The sequence below is a fragment of the Stenella coeruleoalba genome (genome assembly GCF_951394435.1).
Source record: "Stenella coeruleoalba genome assembly, chromosome: 11".
Classification (NCBI taxonomy): Eukaryota; Metazoa; Chordata; class Mammalia; order Artiodactyla; family Delphinidae; genus Stenella; species Stenella coeruleoalba.
In genome coordinates this window covers 98,524,228-98,544,535 of record NC_137157.1, presented here as the reverse complement: position 1 = coordinate 98,544,535, position 20,308 = coordinate 98,524,228, and the positions used below count along the sequence as shown (strand labels likewise).

The 20,308-nt window shown below is 61.9% G+C and overlaps 1 protein-coding gene across 2 annotated transcripts in view; it reads right to left on the bottom strand.

Moving 5' to 3' along the window:
- Positions 1-384: 384 nt before the first annotated feature.
- Positions 385-20,308, bottom strand: part of TSPAN11 (tetraspanin 11) — a 63,975-nt gene continuing 44,051 nt past the window's right edge. Inside the window, exons 5-9 of one of the 2 annotated variants that reach the window (XM_079937019.1) lie at positions 11,781-11,855; positions 10,722-10,826; positions 7,909-8,067; positions 7,490-7,576; positions 385-1,534 (exon numbers count right to left, since the gene is read on the bottom strand). In XM_079937019.1, coding sequence (XP_079793145.1) covers positions 1,475-1,534; positions 7,490-7,576; positions 7,909-8,067; positions 10,722-10,826; positions 11,781-11,855 — 486 coding nt within the window. In that variant the 3' untranslated portion in view covers positions 385-1,474. Of the gene's footprint in view, positions 1,535-7,489; positions 7,577-7,605; positions 8,068-10,721; positions 10,827-11,780; positions 11,856-20,308 lie in introns of those variants that run through there. The other variant, XM_079937018.1, reaches the window with a different exon arrangement.

Here is a 20,308-nt window from a genome sequence, read left to right as displayed (position 1 = left end):
CCATCGGAGGGCGGCCCCGTGGTTGTTCAGAGAATAATCTCGACCAAGATGCGGGCGTGACACAGGAGGAGGGCAGGGCTGTGGACTCCCCTGCAAGGTGGGTTCCCCCCAGGGACATCCCTGGTGGATGGAGGGCTCACATAGTGAACGGGACTGTCGGGTTCACACCAGGCGAGGGGCTCGCGCCCAGCCTGCAGACCCCCGCACCACCCCGTGCCCCCGTCTTGGGGCCACCCAAGCCCAGCTGGCCCAGGTGCTCCCACGGACCCCAGCCCCGCCCACCTCAAGCAAGGTTTCTAGACAGAAGAGTGAATGAAGTAGAACGAGCGCGTTCTGTCACAAAAGACGAAGCATTTACTTCCTTCTGGCTTCACACTGGGCAACCTGGGTCCCCCAGCTTCTCTGAATTACGATGGAAGTCGCTTTGCTTTGGGGTGAAAAGTGCCCCCCCCCCCGCATCTGGGGACGGGGACAAATGAACTGGTCCCCGTGGAGAAACGCTGCCACTCTGGAGTGAGGTGGCCCGGGGTCCCGGTACCGGCGGGAGAGTGTGACGTCAGCCTGGCCTCTAGCCCTGCAGAGAACTTGGGACTTATGGTTATTTTTCGATTATATGCACGAATCCCAGGAAGTTGGAGGGCAGCAAAGATAATCGCAGCACCATGTTTTTTGGCTTTGGTGCAATCTGGGATTGCTGGAAAGCTGGCCTCCCTTTTAATGAACTGGCATCGGTGACCCTGAGATTCAAGCCATGGACAGGAGACCCCCGAGGGGCATATGGCGAGAGACGGGGCTTGGGGACCTCTCCCGGGGAGGGGCCCAAGGCAGGACCCTGCTCCCGGCCCTGGCAGCTCCACCCCGCCTGCGCCGCCCAACCCCGGCCCTGCAGGAAGGAACCGGGCCACCTGACACTCCTTTCCAGGTGAGAAGGTGTGGTGGTGGGCAGAAGGCTAGGTCTTCTGGGGGCAGAGCCAACCCTACCTGCCCACCTGATGCATTTCCTGGGCCGGGGGGGGGGGAAAGCACACCTAGCAGAGGCACGAGGAAGGATGCTGAGCACAGGTGGGAGGGTCACGGGCCCAACATAAGCATCGCAGAGGGGCCAAGGTTTCTAGCCCTGGTTCAGGGTTCAGGAGCAGGGAGGGGGCACAGCCTGAGCCCAGCCCCCTGCGGTCCTCGGGAGCCCATGCCTGGAGAGGCTCTGGCTGTGGTCTCCCAGCAGGCTCCGTCCCCGGCCTGGGGGTTCTGGCGGTGAGCCCACAGAAGTGCAGGGAGGGGGCTGAGGGTCCCCGGCCCGGGTGGGGGCTGCAGGAGCCATGGTCTCAGGCACTTGTGGGTCCCAAGGGGCTGGGCACAGAGTGGGGGTTGTTTCCGGGAGCTTCTAGGCCAGCTGATACTGATGTCGCAGGCCTGGCCGATGGCATTTGGGCCCCTGAACTTGCGAGGGGCAGTGGGACGGGGACAAGGTTGGCCGTTAGTATAAATGCAGCTGGACTCTCCGGTGCAAACAGCAGGTGAGAATCATTCCGCAGATCTGCCGGGTGGAAAGAGCAGAGGGACAGAGCAATCAGAGCCCGCCAGTGTGCCGGCCAAGGGCGCCCTGGAGCTGGGCTTCCCACCCCCAAGTGCCCCCTGGGGACCTGATCAGGGGCAGATTCCGACTCAGGGGGCCCTGGGCCTGGGACTCTGCATTTCTAACAAGCTCCCACGTGATGCTGGGGGTGGAGGTGGGGACCACGTTGAGAACCACACCCAAGAGCGGTATTTCTCACACTTGAATGGTCACGGATCCCCGGGGACCTTGTTAGCTGCAGATTGCAATTCTGTGGCCTGGGTGAGGGCCTGCACGTCGAACCAGCTTCCCGTCCACACGGCGGCTCTGTGGTCCCAGATATTCTCTGGAGATGGCCTGGTTTTATTAGATTCTGAACGGTGACACCGCCACTCCCTCGTTGCTGGCTGAAGCCGTCTTTCCTGAGGAAAGTCTGTCTACATCTTGCTGCTCTCAGATACCAGAGAAAAACAAGGCCCCGGAGTCGATTCTCTGGCTGACGTGCAGGAGGGGAAACTGAAGTCCTCAGTGGAGCGCCCAGGACCGTCACCAGCTCATCTTGTAAATCAGCTCGGGACGTGGCCCCAGCCCCAGGCCCGGGGAGCCTGCCTGCCAGCCCCTCTGTCCCATCTCCGAGCTGCCCAGAGCCGGGCAGTGCTGGGCAGTCGCCTCCCACGTCTCACTTGCCCGTCTCTAAACGCAGAGGATGAGGACCTTTGTTCCCCACCCTGTTCTTTGTTTGCTTCTTCCTCTTCCTCTCCTTCCTCACGCGCGAGGATGCACTGAGAACGCGGAGGTGAGGCCGTGTCAGACCGAGGAGGCCCAGGGCTGGGGCCGTGGCCCTGATGAAGATGGCGCTGCTGGCTTCCGGCTCCTGGCCCGCAGGAGGGGACACTGGGAGGGCAGCCCGTGACTGTGCCGTGGACAGGGGTCCAGGTGGGCTTCCCAAATATAGGAAACAGTACCCCATCTTTCCCAGTGGCTGCTGCTGACCTGATCTTTCCAGGGTACCTCCGGATGCACACGGAGGAGGACAGGCTGATGAGGACAGCGTGGGGCTGGCAGACCCTAGTTTCTCTTTGAGAGACTCAAGGAGGGAGCAGAGGTCGAGCCCTTCTGTGCCCCCTTCCTCCCTCCCCTCTGTCCCCACGCGGGAGTTTCACGCCCTGGGAACACAGCTTTCAGCTTTCAGACTTGGCGCTGAGAGCAGCGCTAATCCACCTCTGGGATTCAGAGCCACGGGCTCAAAGGTGGCTTAAGAGGTTATCTCATCTCCCGCTGGCTTTAAGCGGGTGGCGGTCACAGTCATTCCAGCCAGGTGGCGTGCAGGCCCTCTGCCCTGTCCCACCTCATGGTCTGATGACTTGTCCTGGGGGATCATCTTGTCAGGGGGAGGCCAGATGGGGGCAGCTGGACCAGCACAGACTCGTGGCTGCGTCCCCTACAGCACACCTCTCATGCCGGGGAGGGCCCGGAGGGCTGAGCGTCCAGCATGCGCACTCTGTACATGACACGTGTCCCAAGGGTGCCCCTGGGGAAGGCACGGCGAGGTGGACGTCAGCGCGTGTCCAAACACACACACACACACACACACACACACACACACACACACCCCACCCTGATACATGCAGAGGGGCAGACGATGTGCTCATCAACACGTGGGCACATGTACACACACGTGTATACACACACATGTGCACATGCACACACACACACACACACACCACTTTGATGCATGCAGAGGGGCCGAGGATGTGCACACACATTCACACACGCACGCACGGACGCACACACCACCCTGATGCGTGCAGATGGGGAATGGGCCCAAACTATCCAGTCCCTGAGGGACCCCCAGTGTCCCGTTCCTGACAGAGGACATGGGGGACTCAGCGCAGACGCCTGTGAGCAAGGAACACACAGGCCAAGGGGGCTGCAGGAGCAGGAGATGGCAGAGGGTGGGCTGGACAGGCTGCTGGGCTCAGCCTGTGTGGGGCACGGGTGAGAGGTGCCCTCTCCTGGCAGCCTGCCTGGAGGCGGTGATTGCCGCGTGCGGGCTTTTTAACAGGGAGGCCGGCATGCTTTTAGCCTCTTGTGAGGTTTTTGGGACGGCAGCCGGCTGTCATTACAAGCATCAAGGATGGGCCAGGGAGGTCCAAGAAGCCGTTCCAATAAGATCATTCAGTTCCCCTTTAAATGACCTGCAGACCCCAATCTCGCTGTCCGGTATGTTTCTGGGCTCAGGTTTCCATCCTACGTTGTGGGAATGTCAGGGTGGGAGTGGGTTAGCTTCTATCTGGGGCTCTGTGACCTTGGGTTCAGTCATAACCTCTGAGCCCCAAGTTCCCCTCTATCAATAGGAAAACATCCAGACCGTTCATAGGTCCAGAGCCTTCCCAGCGAGATTCTTTGAAACTCAGTATGACAAGACCAACACCATGGCACCCAGCCCCTTCTGCACCCTGAGCCTGTGAGAGGCTCCCCAGGGCCCTCAGGATAAACCTCCCCCATCCCCCAGCCAGCCAGGGCTTTGCACGTGTAGTCCCCTCACCCTGGCATGCTTCCCCCTTCTGCTTCTGTCAAACTCCTTCAAGGCTTAATTATATATCACTTCCTCCAGGAAGCCTTCCCTGACTGCCCACGATGGTTCAGGCCTCCTATGTGCTCCCCAAACCCCAGGGCTCACACTGTGACTGTGCGTGGCTCCTGTGTTCTGTGTGTCTCCTCCCCTTGAGTGAGAGCCCCTAGCAGAGGGGACCACGTGCTGCTGGCTGGTGTGGCCTGGCACTGGGCAGGGCGCCTGGCACACAGCAGCTCCCGTTACAAAGCTGACAAAGAGTGCTCGCCCTCCCCCTCCTCTGCCCACCCTGCCCCTGAGAGGGAGGATCCCGGATTCTGTGTGTGAAGAGGACGGTCGGAAAAGGGGCTGAGCCACTATGTCCTTTTTAGATAGAAGCTTCCTGGCCAGAATACGCTGACAATTAGCTTCCAAAGTGACCTCAGCGTGGACAGCCTCCAAAGCGCACCCACGGAAGGGGCCGCGAGGGTGGAGCTGGGTCCTGGCCTGGTGCCCCAGAGGTACGTGAATAGGTGGGGCGTGTTCTCAGCCCCGAGCACACACGGGAATCACCTGGAGGGATTTAGAAAACACCCGTGCGCAGGTCTCGCCCCAGACCAACAGCCAGGATGTGTGGGGATGGAGCCTGAGCAGCGGTAGATTTTAAACCTGATTCTACTGTGTGTCCAGGGTTGACACACCCGCCTAGAGAATCTTCGAGTTTTTCCCGGACTACAAGCCTACGATGTGGGGCACCTTGCGGGTCTGGAAATCCAGTGTACGGAGTCACACAAGACGGGAGGGTGGGGGGGCCCTGCCAGCTCTTGCTGAAAGCGACAGGTGCACAACCTGGCAGGTGCGGGACCTCTGTCCTTCAGTGTCCCCACCAGCCCCCAACCGCTGTCCCAAGCTACAGCCAGGAGCGCTCTGCGCTCTTCAGGGACGCTGCCGGCTGGCTCCAGTTCTTTGAAAGTTCTCCAGTCGGGCTCCCTGTAAATTCCCCTTCCCGTTTCTGTCTGTCCTCCGGCCCCTGCCCGCCCCCCTCAGGACTGTCTGGGGCGTTAAGGACCGTGAGGGTGCGGTCCTGTCCCCCAGCTCCTGATCTCTCCCACTGCTGACTTCCAGGCCCCCAGGGCTCCTTCTCACGTGTCTCCTCCCGGCTGCACGCTGGACCCACCAGGGAGCTTTACAAGCACACAGCTGCCCGGCTGCCAGCCCCAGATGGCGTTATTTAATTGTTCTGGGGGTGCAGCCTAGGCCCGGGGTGTTTTAAAGCTTGCCAGGTGACCTCAACGTGCAGCCCTCAGAGGCTCCAGGAGGCCCGTCCCCCCTCGCATCCTGGCCATCCAGCCTGCCAGCATCTCTGCAGGCAGACCAGTGCCTGGTCCACGCGCCCTGGAGGCACACGCGACGTCTGGCTGGAATCAGCTTTGCTACGTTCGTCGTTTGTCGTTGCTTCCTGCTTGGTCTTCAGAGTATTCATGAGACATCTACCTAAGTCCCAAGAAGCGGCAGCACCTCCGTCTCACTGAGGCGGGAGCCTTCCCAGAAAGTTGGAAAATCGCGGGGGGGCCAAGTGCTTCCTGAGGGCTCTCACGCCAGGCTCATCTCCCGACTCCTCCATCGCATCAGCTCTGGCTTCACGTTGAATAACTGGGTTCCTGTGCAAGACTTCCAGGATGAGAGATCGCTGCTGCTTAAAAAAGGCTTGCAGACATCAGACTCCTCCATTTTCCAGGTAAAGAAACTGAGGCTCAGGAGGGAGGGTGGCTCCCCAGATCACACAGAAGGGGGGGCTCCGTCTACCACGGGGGCCTCTGACTCCAGGCAAGACTTCCCCTGTTCCTGAGGACAGGGGGGCATGACATCTTGGCCTTGTATCTCCAGGGCCTGGGGGTCTCCGAAGCGCCAGGCTGGGCGGGTGTGGGGAAGGTGCTAGGTGCCTGGTGGAGGATGGCAGCCCGGGGGAGGGGCTGGCCTGGTTTGAGCCCCTCCTCGAGGCTGGGTGGTAGCTCCAGAGCCAGCCGGCAGGGGGCGCTGGAGCCCCGAGGCTCGGCCGCCGCAGCGGAACGGACGGAGGAAATGGGCCGGGGATGGGGACCCAGAGGTGGCCCGGTGACACTCTCTCCGGCGCATAAGCACTGTCCCACAGGGCGCTGTGGAGGATGAGCCGCCCTTGGTGGGGGTCAACGGGGGGCTGCGGGCACCTGCCCTCGACCTGGTGACCCGGCCTCCTCTGCGTTACTCCTACAGCTGGACGTGTCCCACCCTGACCTCGGGCTCAGCGGTCAGCCCGCTCCCTGCCCTTGGCCTCACTGCTTCATCTTCAGCTTCACGCTTTTGAGAACAGAGGTCAGGAGGAAACGGACGGAGAGTGCGGCCCAGGTCCGGTCAGCGTCCGCAGAGCAGGCCCCCAACACCTGAAGTCGGCAACAGGTGTCCGGGAAGCTCGGCAGAGTAGGAGCCGCAGCGCAGAGCATCCCTCCCCCGGCTCCGGCTTGCGGCCCCCCGGGGCTCAGCGCACCGAGCGGAAGGCCTGCCTGGGCGGTGCGAAAGGGCCGTGTGAGTGCCCCCGACCTGCCGCCCCCGGCTCGCTGCGCCTGCACCTGAGTGTGGGTGAGGGGGACAGGAGACAACTCGGCTCTTTTGAGAGATGCTGTGCCCACGTAGAAACGATGAAACGGTGGTGGGTACCATTTTCTGAGTGTCTGCTGTCTGCCCAGCGATGAGCTGAGTGATGTATGTGCTCGATGCCCATCCCCTCTGGTCACCCATCAGCTCCTTTTTACAAATGAGGAACTGAGGCTGCACCCGCAACTCGACTCCTGGGTGGTGGCCGGGGGAGGGGTGTGGAGTGGTGAAACAGAGCAAAAGGCATCGCTCGTCCTCAGAGCACAGAGCTGGGTGTACATACCTCCAGGGGCACACACACGTGCATCACACACGCGCACACGCACACACAGAGGAATGAGCGCGTGTCCATGCACGAGAATATACACGTATGCACAGCCCGCCTAAACACATATGGGCATCCGGCCCCGACCACGTACACCCAGGCATGCAGACACACCCATGGACCACTCGGACCCCAGCAGGCTGTGCACACACACCCCCGCGTGCACACACAGAGTGCATGCACATACCTGAGCCCACACTCCCACTCCTCCCAGGTCTCTGTGCCTGACAAGTTCAAGGTGGCCCCAAGGCCCGGGTATTTTCCTTCACGTTTTCTCGGCTGCAGAAGGAAGAGGAGGGGATGGGGGAGGAGGGGGCAGGCAGGGCAAGGGCGGGCAGAGGGCCAGGATCTGCGACCTCAGCTAGCGAGAGAGGGCTTCAGAGTTCCAGACACTGCCCCCCGCACCCGAATCCCTGCTCCGGCTCACCTGCAGGCAGGCCACCCCGATGCCCACCGCCCCCATGAGCAGCAGGTGGTCGGCCAGGAACTGCTCCAGCTTGGTGATACAGCCTCCCTGGAAGGTAGTAAGGCAGGTCACACACCCCTTGGTCCAGAGGTGTGTGAGGATGGGGAGGGAGGGCTGGCTGGGGGGCTACGCCCACCCAGCTCAGGGAGGCCAGACACTTAAAGGGCCGGGTCCAGCCTTTCAAGTGCCCGTGGGCTTCTCAGGTGGCCCAGGGGCGTGCCACGATGTCCCCGAATCTCCCAGGAGCGGCTGCCGCCCCCAGGCTTCGTGGGGACCTTGGAAGGCCCACCGCCGTGTCGTGGCCAGTGAGTATGATCTCCACCCGGCCCATCTCGAGCCCTTCCGGGCCGCCCGCCTCCCCCGGCAGGACGGGCACTCACCTCCACCTTGTAGATGTTGGAGGGGTGTGCCCGCTGGCCGCAGCGCGCCACCACGGTCTTGCAGCAGCTGTCGGGCACCCGGCGGCCCTCGGCCTCTGGAGACAGAATGTACGTGCTGTGCTGCCAGTCGGCTGAGCTGTTGCTTCCGCAGCACCTGAACTGGAGCGAGAGACGGGGCTGCAGGTGAGGACCCGCCCGCGGGGAGGTGCTTCCGCAGCACCTGAACTGGAGCGAGAGACGGGGCTGGAGGCGAGGACCCGCCCGGGGGAGGGGCGGGGCCTCCAGCCCCTCGCTTACGGGCCGCAGGACAGTCTTCAATCTTAAGCCAATCCCTCTCTGCTTCCGCGATTTCTTCCCTTCCCCTCTTTGGAGCGGGCGGCTGGCTCTGCGGGGCCCTCCTCTCCGGGCGGGTGGAGAGCCGGTGGCGGGAACACCGATCACCACCTTTTTGTTCACCCACGTCCTTTCAGGAGATTGCGCTGGGTGTCCCTGGGGCAGGGAGGGTCTGGGAGAAGATGTGGGGAGACGGATGCCAGCGGGTCCCCCAGGGAGTGGGGCCGTGCACCGCTGCATGCAGGCCCAGGGCAGCACCAAACCACCAGGGGGTGCTTTCCTGGTCATCCAGGGAGGTAGGACACCCCCCCACCGGCACAGGGTCGCAGCCTTCCCAGAGGCTCAGATGCCCCCCATCCAGGCCTCGAAGCCTCAGATCCCCTAGACCTGCAGGACACAGAGGTGCCCAGAGGCCACACACAGCCAGCTCAGTGCCGAGCAGAGGGGCCGAACAAGACCAGGGGCTTCCACACGGCTCCGGGGCGTGGGGAGCACCAGCCCGGGCCTCAGGGGAGCCGGACGGCTGGACACGGTTTATTTCCTGCACCCCGAGTTAGGGGACTGAGACTCAAGTCCCTGTAGGGGCCACAGAACACGGCTGTTGTGAGGCTGTCTGGTGTGTGGGGTGGAGGTACATTTAGTCCAGTTAACAAGCATTTATTAGGCACCGGCTGTGTGCCAAGAGTGAAGCTAGGCCCTGGGCCTGAACTTGAGTAAGAAGCTCCTGGCTTTCCCAAGCTTGTCACTGACTATCACTTAGTAGGAGGGACAGAGGTGCTCACGTGGGCAAAGGGCCAAGGAGGCCCCGCAGGGCAGCAGACGAGCCCGAGGGCCAGGCGGAAGGGAACAGCAGGGACAGCAGGGAACAGCATGGCGTGTGCTGGGAATCCCGCGGGACTGTCCTCGTATGCCACCTGAACAGGTCGCTTAGCCCCCCTGGCTTCAGTTTTGCCCCCGGTAACATGGGGATGGCCAGGTACCTCCACGAGGCCTGCTGTGAGGCCTGAAAGCGGCGGGTCACGTAAAGCACTTGGCCACGAGCCCAGTACAGAGGAGGCAGTTAGCGAGGGGCCCCCTGTGGTCACCATACGTGCGTGAACACAGGCCTGTGGTGCGGCCCAGAGCCCAGACGCTGCCTCTCAGGGTTCAGTGTCCTTAGGCCCAAGATGCGGGCCGGGCCCCATGTCCCTCAGGTCCCTGTGAGGGTGTTCTAGGTGTTCCTGGCATGTGTGGGAACCCGAGTCCATGTGCTCTGGTGCCCGCGGGGCAGCACTGCAGAGCTGGCCCCCTCTGCTTAGACTGTGCCCTCCTGTCCTCTCCCCCCGGCAAGCCCAGCTGGCCTCCCCGGCCCCGCTCTCCATGTCAGGGTCCCCCAGCCTCACCTGGACCGTGGTGGCCTGTGGGGTGTCGGGCTTCCTAAGAGAGGCCCCAGGGCAGCGACCCAGCACACTTCCTATGTGGGAGGCCTGCCAAGTGCAGACGGAGCTGGACGGGGCTGCCCAGCCGGGTGTGTGTGCACCTTGGGGACAGGGCTGCCCTTCGCCACTACACTGGAGGACAAGAGAGCCCCTGGGAGCTGGGCCAGTCTCGGGGAAATGGGGCAGGTGCCTCGCCCTACTGAACTAAGACACAGCCGGAGCTCAGGGTCCCCCAGCCTCTTCCCCCTCTACTTGCCTGGGGTCCCGGCAAAAAGGCCACGGCCCCAGGCCCAGGGTGGGACTGCAGACGCAGGATGGCACAGGGCCCACAGGGTGAGGGTGGCATGGGTGGCAGGGAGCAGGGGCACCAGGGCAGGCGGGGAGCATTGTCTCAAATTCTCCAACACGAAACCCCCAAGATTGCAAGCTGCAGCATCCAACAGAGTTTTCTGGAACGTGGAAATGCCCTGTACCTGTGCTGTCCACCTTGGTGGCCACTAGACACGCGTGGCCACCGGGCAGTGAGATGTGGTGAGTGTGAGCGAGGGCCTGAGGTGTACGTTTAGGTGTAAGGAGCCACGTGTGGCCAGTGGCTGCATATTGGTCTGAGGTCCACTTGCCCCGCCCAACCTCTGGCAGGACTGTGGGCCTCACTGCGGGGATCTGCTGGGCCTCTTCTTGGAAAGGAGAGACCGCTTTTCTGTGCCCCTAGTTCTGCCCGATGGCTTGCAACTGGGTAATTCTTACAGCGGCTTTGCTCAGATGCCTCTGCCTGTCACAGTTCACTCTTCTGGGGCCTCAGCCGAATCCTGGTACCGCCAGCTTCCTGCCCACCAGGCACCCAGAGGGGAGGGCAGAAGAGGAGGAAAGAAGGAACCAGGATTCAGGAAGTAATTTCGTGGTGGGAGGGACTTCTACCTATGGGCGTAGTTAATGCTCCCACGCCCTGTGAGGCTCAGAGAAGCTGAGTGACTCGCCCAGGGTCACACAGACGGGAAGGGACAGAGTCAGGATGGGCACCCATGTCTGCGTGGCCTTCGGGCCCGCAGGGCAGGTGCTTACGTCCTGCTGTAGACGGTCTACGGAGGCTGTGATCTCCGCAGCGCCGGGCTGCCTGTAGTTCTGGGCCAGGGTCCGGGTCAAGTGCTGCCTCAGCTCCTCGCTCAGCTAAGGAGGGTGGAGAGGAAAGGTACGTCAGCAGAACCACCCACGGACACGCCCCCACTACTCTAGAGCTCCTTGAACTTGAATGTTGCTATGGCCGAGGCCTCCCACACAGTGAACTGGGACCCCGGGCGGGAGGCGGGGTCCCTAGAGATGGCGTTGCGAAGGCTGGGGACCTGCGTTAGGTGGAGTGTGATGGGCTGAGCTGGGGTGGTTCCAGGACTAGCACTGATCTTCTGCGGGCGCTCAAGTCCCTTGTGTATAATAAGATGGCGCAGTATTTGCATATAACCTATGCGCATCCTTCCGTATACTTAAGTCACCTCTAGATTACTGATAACACCTAATGCAACGTAAAGGCTGCGTAAATAGTTGTAAATACAGTGTAAATGTTACGTAAATAGTTGTGCAGGTGCTTTCACTGCCGTGGGCCAGGGCTCAATGCCTGGTCGGGCGGGGAACTAAGATCCCGCAAGCCACGCAGCACAGCCCCCCTCCCACCACCCCCGCCCCCCCCCCCCAAAAAAAAAGTTGTGCACGGCGGAGTCAAGTTTTTCCTTTTAGAACTTTCTGGAATTTTTTCCAAATATGTCTGATCTATGATTCGTTGAATCTGTGCACCCGGAACCCCTGAATATGGAGGGCTGTATCTGTTGATTTTCATTTTGAGGTGACATTAAAAATATTTACAGTCGTCATCTTGAGGACATCCATCAGTCGTATGGGCGCTGGCGTGAAAGGCCAGTGCAGTCATCTGTCTCTACCAGCCGGATATCACCCTTGCGTCACTGAGCACCCAGTGGGAGGGTACCTGACCGTGGCATCCTTGGCCAAGGCAGGCGGGTGAGGCCCAGGACCACCCGCATGTTGCTGCCTCCCCAGCCCCATGCACCCCTCCCCGCACTGTCCCTCCTTGGGGAGCCGACGGGGAAAGTACGAGGAGGACGCTTCACTCACCCTCTGGTAGTACACGTGGGCCAGGACCCCCGCCACCAGCTCAACAAGGAAGATCGCCAGCAACAGGCAGAAATACTAGGAGCGAGGAGAGAAGGTGGTCACGGCCGGGTCAAGCCCGGGGCAGGCAGCCGGCCCTTCAAGACCTCTGACAAATGCTTCCCCAAAGCTGAGGGGGGCTCCCATCACTCACAGCTTCTTCCTACTCTTCCCAGCAGCCCTGGACGGGGGTCTGGACACCCGCCTCTCCCAGCTGCTGGCCTGGAGGTCCCCCCTCCACCCTTCATGTACCGGTCTGCTGTCAGTTCATTAATCCGTCCACCCACCCAATGTTTATTAAACACCTACTGTATGCCAGGTATCGTTAAGTAAGGCAATTATTGGCCTCAATTATTGGTGGAAGGGACAGATAAGTAAGTGCCTACAACGTTGTGTTATAAATGCTATTATGGGGCAGGTCCTAGAAACTATAGGAGGCCCCAGGTCGGGGAGGGCAGTCAGAGAGGGCTTCCTGGAGGAGGTGGCACCTGAGTGGCATCTCTAAGGATGAGATGCCAGGTGAAGGAAGTGGGAAGCACATGCCAGGTGGAGGGGAGAGCGTGGGAAGCCTGGAGGGTGCAGAGAGCTCCAGGGGTGGGGGGGCTGCAGTTCAGGGAGTGGGGAGAGCCGGTGAGGCTTAGCGTGTTGATGCTGGCTGGGCAGCTACAGCCAAGCCTGGGGAACAGCAAAGCGCAGATCCTGGGAAAGGCACAGCCCTTCAAAGCCCTGCAGGGGCTCTAAATTCCCCTCACCACCGCTCCGCCCCTGTCACAGCCCTGCTGGCTGGCTTCCAGGCTGTGCACCCGGCTGTGACCGGCAGGAGGATGGGCCTGCATCCCTCTCCCACTCCCACCTGGTGTCACTGCTTGGTCCTGGGCTGCTCTTACAGGAGCCAAGGGTCGGAAATGCATGCCAGGCCCACGTGGCTGGGAGGGGACAGGGAGAGGGAGCTGAGGGAGGATGGAGATGAGGGCGGGGGAGAGGAAGAAGGGGAGGAAGAGGAGGGAGGTACTGTTGGCTGCAAGCGGGCCCTCTGGGGCCGCTCAGCCCCCCCCCCCCGCCCCCCCCCGAGCACTGGCTGGTGCCGCCTCCTTCCCCCCAGGGCCGCCCACCTGGCTGGCCACGCCAGGGCCGCAGCCCCTGGTCACTGGATCACTGGGTTCCAGGGAAGGCTGAGCCTGGGGGCGAGCTCTGAAACTTCAGGGCCTGTCAGGTAGGGAAAGGAAGGAGGGCAGGAGGGGATACAGATGGAAGGAGACAGTGGCAGGGCGGGGATTGTGGGGCCAGTTCCAAGGGATGCCTGTCCATGGGTCTGCAGGCATGGCCTGGACACCTCCCAGCCCACGGGGGAGCTGGCACAGAGAAGGAACTTTCCACCCAAGAGCCAGGCTTCCTCTCAAGTTAAGTGAATCCTGTGCCCCCGCCCCCATCTTACTGGGCCCCATCCCTCCCAGCATCAGAGCTGCTAGTGGTGGGGAAGCGGGGATGTGGGGAAGCGTTCCCAGTCTCTGCAGGAGTGGCGACCGCTGGCCCTAATCATCTGTCGGGCCTGAGGCAAGAGCACAGTGGAGGTCCCTGGTCCCCTTCCCTCCAAGCCCAGGCTCAGCGCTGCACCAGGAGAGCCTGCGTGCCCGAGCTCTGTCCGTTCCCAACCAGGGGCACATGCCCGGCCTGCAGCTCCTCTGACACGGCGGCCCCTCCACTTCCCCTGCCCGCCCGGCACCGAGGCCGCTCTCCTCCCTACGCGCAGTGACCGCCAGTTGCTCCCCTGGCTTCCTGGGTGCGCGCCGCACGCCCATGCCGGCCGCGCCGGGGGAGGGCAGCGGGGGCCGAGGCTCCTCTCTATCACCCCTCCGGCTGCGGGTCATGTGGGAGGGTGGTCCTGGAGACGGGGCAGTGTCACGCTGCTCTGGGGACGTTGCTGCCACAGGTGCTGTCGAAGCCAGGCTGAGAAGAGGGTGGATGGGAACGGAGGGCGACCCAGCCACATCCTGACATGATGGCAGGCTGAATGAATACCTGCCAGCCCCTCAAAACTGTTCTGACGCATCAGCAGGCATCAAACAGACTACCCGACCTGCCGGAGTCGTCAGGAGGGGAAGGGCGGTCCCGAGAGGCTGTGACGCTCCCTCCCACCCAGGAGCTCCGGCCGGCGGTAAAGATGCCTCTGTGAGGGGGCTCAGGGCCGGGCTGGGCTCTGCAGGACGGAGGGCGGGTGCCAGGGACAGGACGGCTGGGTGGTCGGTGGGCACGGGCACTGGTTCCAGGCAGTAGCTCCAGCGGCAGGAGGGCTGCAGGTGTGTGACTCACCTGCGCGGGGGAGGCCCTGACTCATAGCTCGGGGTGACAGTCCCCACTCCCTGGGATCCTGGCAGCCTGGCTTCTGGAGCTGGCCGGCTGGAGCCTGGGCACCGGGGCCGGGCTGGAGGGCTCTGCCACGTGGCGCCCTGAGCTCTGACATGCCTCGCCTCTGCCCTCCGCCTTGCCCTCCACCAAGCCTCCCCTGACGCCCCGGGTCCAGCCAAATCATCTCGCCCCACGGTGCAGGGGGCTGTCTGAATGCAGGCCCAGCCCCCCACCTCCGCGCCTCTGCCCTGTCCCCCTGCCTGGAGTTCCACACGCAGCTCCGCCACAGCCTCCACGAGCCCGCCCTCGGGTCCCAGCCACAGGCCTGCAGCGCTTCACCCGCCTCGTGTCCCGACAAGAACTCCAGCTCTTCTCCTTCTCCCCTGGGCTAGACCCGGGGCCCACCCTGCCTGCCTTCCGCCCCTCATCCCAGCCCCGGGCGTGGGCGTGGCCTCCGCGGGGTGAGGGACGTAACTCCACCCACTGCTCCCACGAGCCTGCTTCTGGTGCTACTGCGCCGTCTCTCCAGGATGACCGTGAGCTTCTGGGGAACAGGCACCCTGTCTCAGGCTCCTCCGGCTCTTCCGCAGGGCCTGGTGCCCAGCTGGGTCTAGATGCTCGGACAGCAGCCCTGGATTAAGATCTGCAAGTGCGCTTCTTACAAAGCGTGCCTGTGAGACGGGGAACTGGCCAGAGCTCGCAGCCCACGCCTGGAGGCAGCAGCTTAATCCTCTGCTGACCCGTGGGTGGCACGGAATTGTTACTTCCATTTAATTTATACCAGTGGTTCTCCGCCTGGCACGATTTTGCCCCCAGGGCACGTCTGGCAACGTCTGGAGCCATTTTTTGTTGTCATAAGTCGGGGAAGGAGTGCTACCGTCACCTAGTGGGTGCAGGCCGTGGGGACACGGCCAAGCCTCGCACCGTCACAGGGCAGGCCCCGTGGCAAAGACGATCCGGCCTAAATGTCAAGGCCAGTGCCAAGGCCGCCGAGAAACTCTGACTTACACATTTACCTTCAGGTTCTAAGGCGGATGCTGGGGCTTGATTTGCATATGTGCCCGTATGCACTATTGGAGACATGACAGAAAAGATCTCAGGAAGGTTCTGCGGTTCCTGAGAAGCCTGAAACAACACGGACAGAAGCAGGGGAGGGGCTTTACCCCGTACCTGCCTTGGAGGGCAACTTTGGGGCAGGAGGTTGCTCCCCCCGACTCGAGGAAGGATCAGGGAGGCCTACGAGGCTTCAGCTGCGGGCGCGCCAGCACCCGGGGTGCAGAGAGGAAGCTGCTAGCCTGGCTGTGCCTGGGGTCCCCGGGCAGGCCCCTGGGCAGAGGTGGGCTGTTGAAGTCTGTGGATAACGGTTGATTCTGGGAAGCCTGCAGAGGTTCTGGAGCTGCAGTCCAGCCCCTTTCAACTCGGCCTGGTGTGGGTTGGGAATTATTGAACAAAAGTCAATAAAAAGTTCTCAGATCCCCTGTGAGTAATGTGGAGAAGTCATGTTTCAGTGTAAGTCTGGACGTACTGGACCCTGAGCCCACCATTCCCTAGAGACCACCAGAATGCCTGGCCTGTGGCTTAGCAGGTGATAACCCAACTCAGGGGGTGCTGCCTTCTCAGGCACAGAGGAAAGGCAGGTCTTCTACAGCGGGAGCAGTGGACAGCATCCCCTCCACCGAAATACTCCTGAAAGCCCCAGATCAGCCCTCCTGGGAGAACCAGTGCCTTACCCACCCGGGTGCTCCCTGCACGGCCCTTCTCGTCACGGTGCTCTGCGGGCGCCAGCACCACACACGTGTGTGGCGAGGCTGCAGCCTGGCCGAGGCCACGTGGCCGGCATGTGGTTGAGTCTGGAACTGGACCCAGGGATTCTGGCTGCAGGGCTGTGTGCTCACACGCTGGATCACCCTGATGGCTGACGGGCGGGCTGGCTGAGCTCACAGCGTGGCTGGGGGGCAGGTTAGGTGGATGCCGGGTGTCAGGTGGTGACAAGAGACAGAGGGGAAACCCAGGTGCAGGAGGGTCTCTCTCCGGCCCCCATGCAGCCTCCAGCCCTCAGCACCAACCAGGCAGCTTCCCCGGCCCCCAGCAAAGGGCCCCGTGCCTTCACGCCTGTGCTGGGCTCACAGCCGCAGCTCTAACGCCCACGTCTGTCCCCTTCGCTTTACTCAGCCCGGCCTGACCGTCTGAGAGTCTGGGGGCCGCACAGCTGGGCTACACCCCGAGAGGGCACACAGGGCTGCACCTTGGTCTCTGCGGGCCCTCCCGGTGTTCGCTGCTCCGAGCACGTCTGTGCTGTGCAGCTGACAGCCGTCAAGTGTGAGCTTGGTCAAGGCCTCCACAAAGGCCTCCTGGGGCCAAGAGGTCCTGACTGCGACCCCATGGCCCTCACCCTTCCTTCTGACCCCTGTCTGACTCACGGGCCTCACGCCTGTCCTGCTCCCGGGAGTGTATTGGCTTTGATCCCCGTGTGCCCACCTGCTCTGCCCTGCCCCTGTGTACCGCGGGGCGGAAGGAGCCCACCCCACGCCAACACCCCCCGACCCTCAAGCCCCCCTGAGCTTTGCGAGCAGCCGGCCTCACACTCGGCCCCACCCCCAGTCCTTCCAGAATCGACCACCGGAATCCTGGTCGGAGAGAAACCAGCAGTGAGAATTCCAAAGAAACCTCTTGTAGCCTCTGCCCCCAGAGCCCTCCATAAGGACACGTCACTTCCAAATACACCAGACTGGACCCCAGACACAGAAGGGACCAGCCTGGTAAGCACAGAACGGGACCCAAACATTCACCTCCACCCCTGTACCACCTACCAAAGTTTTGTGTTTTTTTTCCCCTTTAATTCTCTAATGGAACAGTTTGAACTGGAAGCAAAGTTGGATATTTTCTAAAGCTACAGATCCCAAACGAAGCTGAGACAGCACAGGACTCTCTGAACCAAACCGATGCTTTCTTTAATAAGAGGCTGCGCAGGACGCATGCGGAATTATTCCTCACTGTGACATGACGGTGATTAATTAGAAGGTGAGTCTTCAGGTGGATTGACCCTGCACGGGGCCAAGCCGGGACATGGTTCCTGGGACCCACGAGACCAGACGGCTTGGCCCAGCTGGCGCCTTCGTTGACGTAACTTTTAAGAACTTTACACCACTGGACTTCCGGAATTTCTCCACGGGATTGATTCTACCACAAAGAAGGGAGCTTGGCCGAAGCTCTTCTCCTCTGTCCGCTCTGCATTCTGCATGATTAGCGATGGAAACCAGGCTGTGTCCAGGCAGGCGGGGCTGGGGCAGGGGGGAAGCCGGCCTACTCTCAGGGAGGTAGTGAGACAGGAGAGTCAGGCTGCAGCCGAGACCGAGTCACGGGGAGAAGACCAGCCTGCAGCCCCCCGCTTGGCTGTGTGAGCTGATCACAGCCGTGGGAGGGTCCAGCAGCTTGGAGCAGCCAGAGAGGCCGGACCGGAAAAGGCGGGGCCAGATGCTTAAACGGCAGTGACCTCAGGGCGCGTGATTTTCTGGTAATTAACCGCCGGCTGGAGGCTGTCAGGGCTCAGGGCGCAGCTGCCCGCCCGTTCGTGCAGAAAAGAGCCTTGGAGCCTTGAGCCATTCCAGTAACAAGATATCACTGCTGGAAGGATGAAGGTGACCTCTATCCTCCTGGCCCAGCCCAGGGCTCCCGGCCCAGGCCGTCCAGCCACGGCGACTTCAGCTCTGGGCTGCTATAAAGGATGTCAGGGTGTGCTCTGGCCCGTGTCTGATGCTAATACAGTATTGTGTGCTGGCCCGAGGGGCTGGGAAGAGGAGGGCCGGTCCACAGAGGGAGGGGCAGTTGGAAGAGGGCAGAGGAGGGAGCAGATTGGCCGTGCGGAGGCAGGAGGCTTTCGAGGGACACATCTAGAGGATGCAGCTGAGGCCATCCAATGCCCGAGCCAAAATGTTGGGGGTCCCAAGGTCATACTGTGGGGCTCACAGGAGGAGAACACATTTCCAGAACCACAAGCCAAAGCCAGGCATCCACTGGACTTCAGGCTAGGACTGCTAGGAGTTCGGCTGTGTGGGGGGAGAGAGCAGGGTCAGGAGGGGATGGCAGCGCCTGGCGGGGGGACAGGAGCAGGCTCCCCTGGACGTAAGGGGCCCAGGGACTTGGGGGATGCCACCGCCTGATGGATTTGGGCTCGGGAGGGGGGAGGTCACCCACTGCTGCCTCCTGTGAGTCCCCTGAAAGGGCCTGGGTGTTCCTTGGGGCTGACTGCTCACGGGCCCTGGAGAGATGTCATATAGCCTGTGGGCACCTGTGCTCACGCCGGCACAGATGAGATTGTGCAAAGGGCTGGGGTAGCACAAAGCAGGTGGCAGGGACCCCAGGGTGGGATGGGTGCCGGGGTCCCCAGCAGTGATCGTTCTAGGACAGAGTTGGCTACTGGGGGAAAGGGAGGCTGAGTAGACTTCCTGCCGAGCCTGGAGGTTAGGAAAAGTCTGGGGGCTCAGAGAGGCTGGGGGCTCTGATCAAGCCAAACGGGAATGTCACCCACCCACACGGTCCTCTGTCCTTTCATACAGGCGTCTCGTATTCCCCACCAGCCTCCAAGCCAAGACGGGGTTTTAGTCCCTCCGCGTCCTCTCCCCTGCCCACCCGGCCCACCCTGCCTTGTGCCCAGAAGGGCAGGAAGTCTGGAATGTGCTGGAAATGCTTGTTGAGGCGGATGAATTAGGCAGGCCCATCACTGTAACTTGGAGCGTGAGCTGCGGAAAACTGGAGAGGAGAAGGTGGCGGAAGGTAGCTGGCTGTAAAAACTGCCCCTTGTAGAAGATTTGCTCCTACAAGCAGGCGGGGATCAGTTACATCTGCTGCAGCCCAGGAAAAGGTGGGTCTTGAGCCTGAAGGGTGCTGGTCAGAGAAGAGAGTGATGTCACACAAGGCGCCCTGGCCTGGGAGTCTGGCCTCTGGGACAGGATGCTGTGTGACCCTGGGGGAGTCCCTCACCCTCTCTGGGCCGTCTGCATAAAATGTGGGGCTAAGATGGGAAGAATGTCTTGGTGCCACAGCTGTATCGGTCTGTGCAGTCAGGGCCAAGCCTCCTCTGTCCTGGCCTCCCGCCTCCCTGCAGGGACATCTAGAAGGACACCCGGATTCTCCCCCCATCCTTACTCACGGCTACTCCAATCTGCTTGGCTAGCGGGCCTCCCTCCCTCCCCTTGGGGCCAGTCTGTCCTCCGGATGCCACATTCTCTGCTCGCCACCACGCGGTGGGTTGAGTGATACCCTTCTTAGGCATGTACGCATGTCTCCCCAGAGCTGGAGTTGCTAAGGCTTCTGGACACAGGTGTGAAGACACACACTCCCATCAGCTTCACTAGGAATAAAGATGACATTTGACTGCCATCTCTCTGTTTCCTGCTCTTATGCTCCATTGATTCTAAGCACCTCTAAAGCCTCCGTGTGAAGTATGGTGAGATGGAAGAGGGCACCCCGTGTCCCAAGGCCAGTGCCGGGACCCGACATGAGGGCAGCATGTCCAGACAGCTATCCAGCCACCACTCCCGTCCGGGTCCCAGTGGCGGAAGGGGCCTGCAGCCCCAAGTCTGTGATGCGCTGCTACCACTGCCGAGAGGTTCGGGTCAGCCGGCGCGCTCACCTCACTGATGGGAAGGAAGGTGGGTCCCACCCCCTGCCTGCACCCCTGGCTCATGCTGGCGGACAGGAGCTGAGGCCGGCTCTGCAGGGCCAAAGCAAAGCGGGGGAGGTGCCCACCTGCCCCCGCCAGCCACGTCCTTCCAGGAGTCCCGTCAGAGTAGAGCGGCGACACTCACTGCTCTCAACCACCTTGCCAGCTGCCTACACGGGGGCCGGGAGGGGAGCCTCTCCTCTCCGGGTCAGCCCTCCCCAGCTGCCAGCCCTCGCCAGGCCTTCCTTGCTGGGCACGTGCCTGTGGCATAGGGTTTGTTTTAACGTTAACGTAAAAAGGAGTGAAATGATACTGGGAAGGAAAAACGTCTGCATACACCCGGGGCCTCTAAACGTTTGTTGAAGGACTATCTGCTGTCCAGATCACCTGCTCTGAGGATCTCCTCGGTTGAAGGGCTCAGTGATCAGGGCGCTGACTGTGCCCAGCTAGGTGACAGGGACCAGAGCACGTCCCCTCCCGGGGA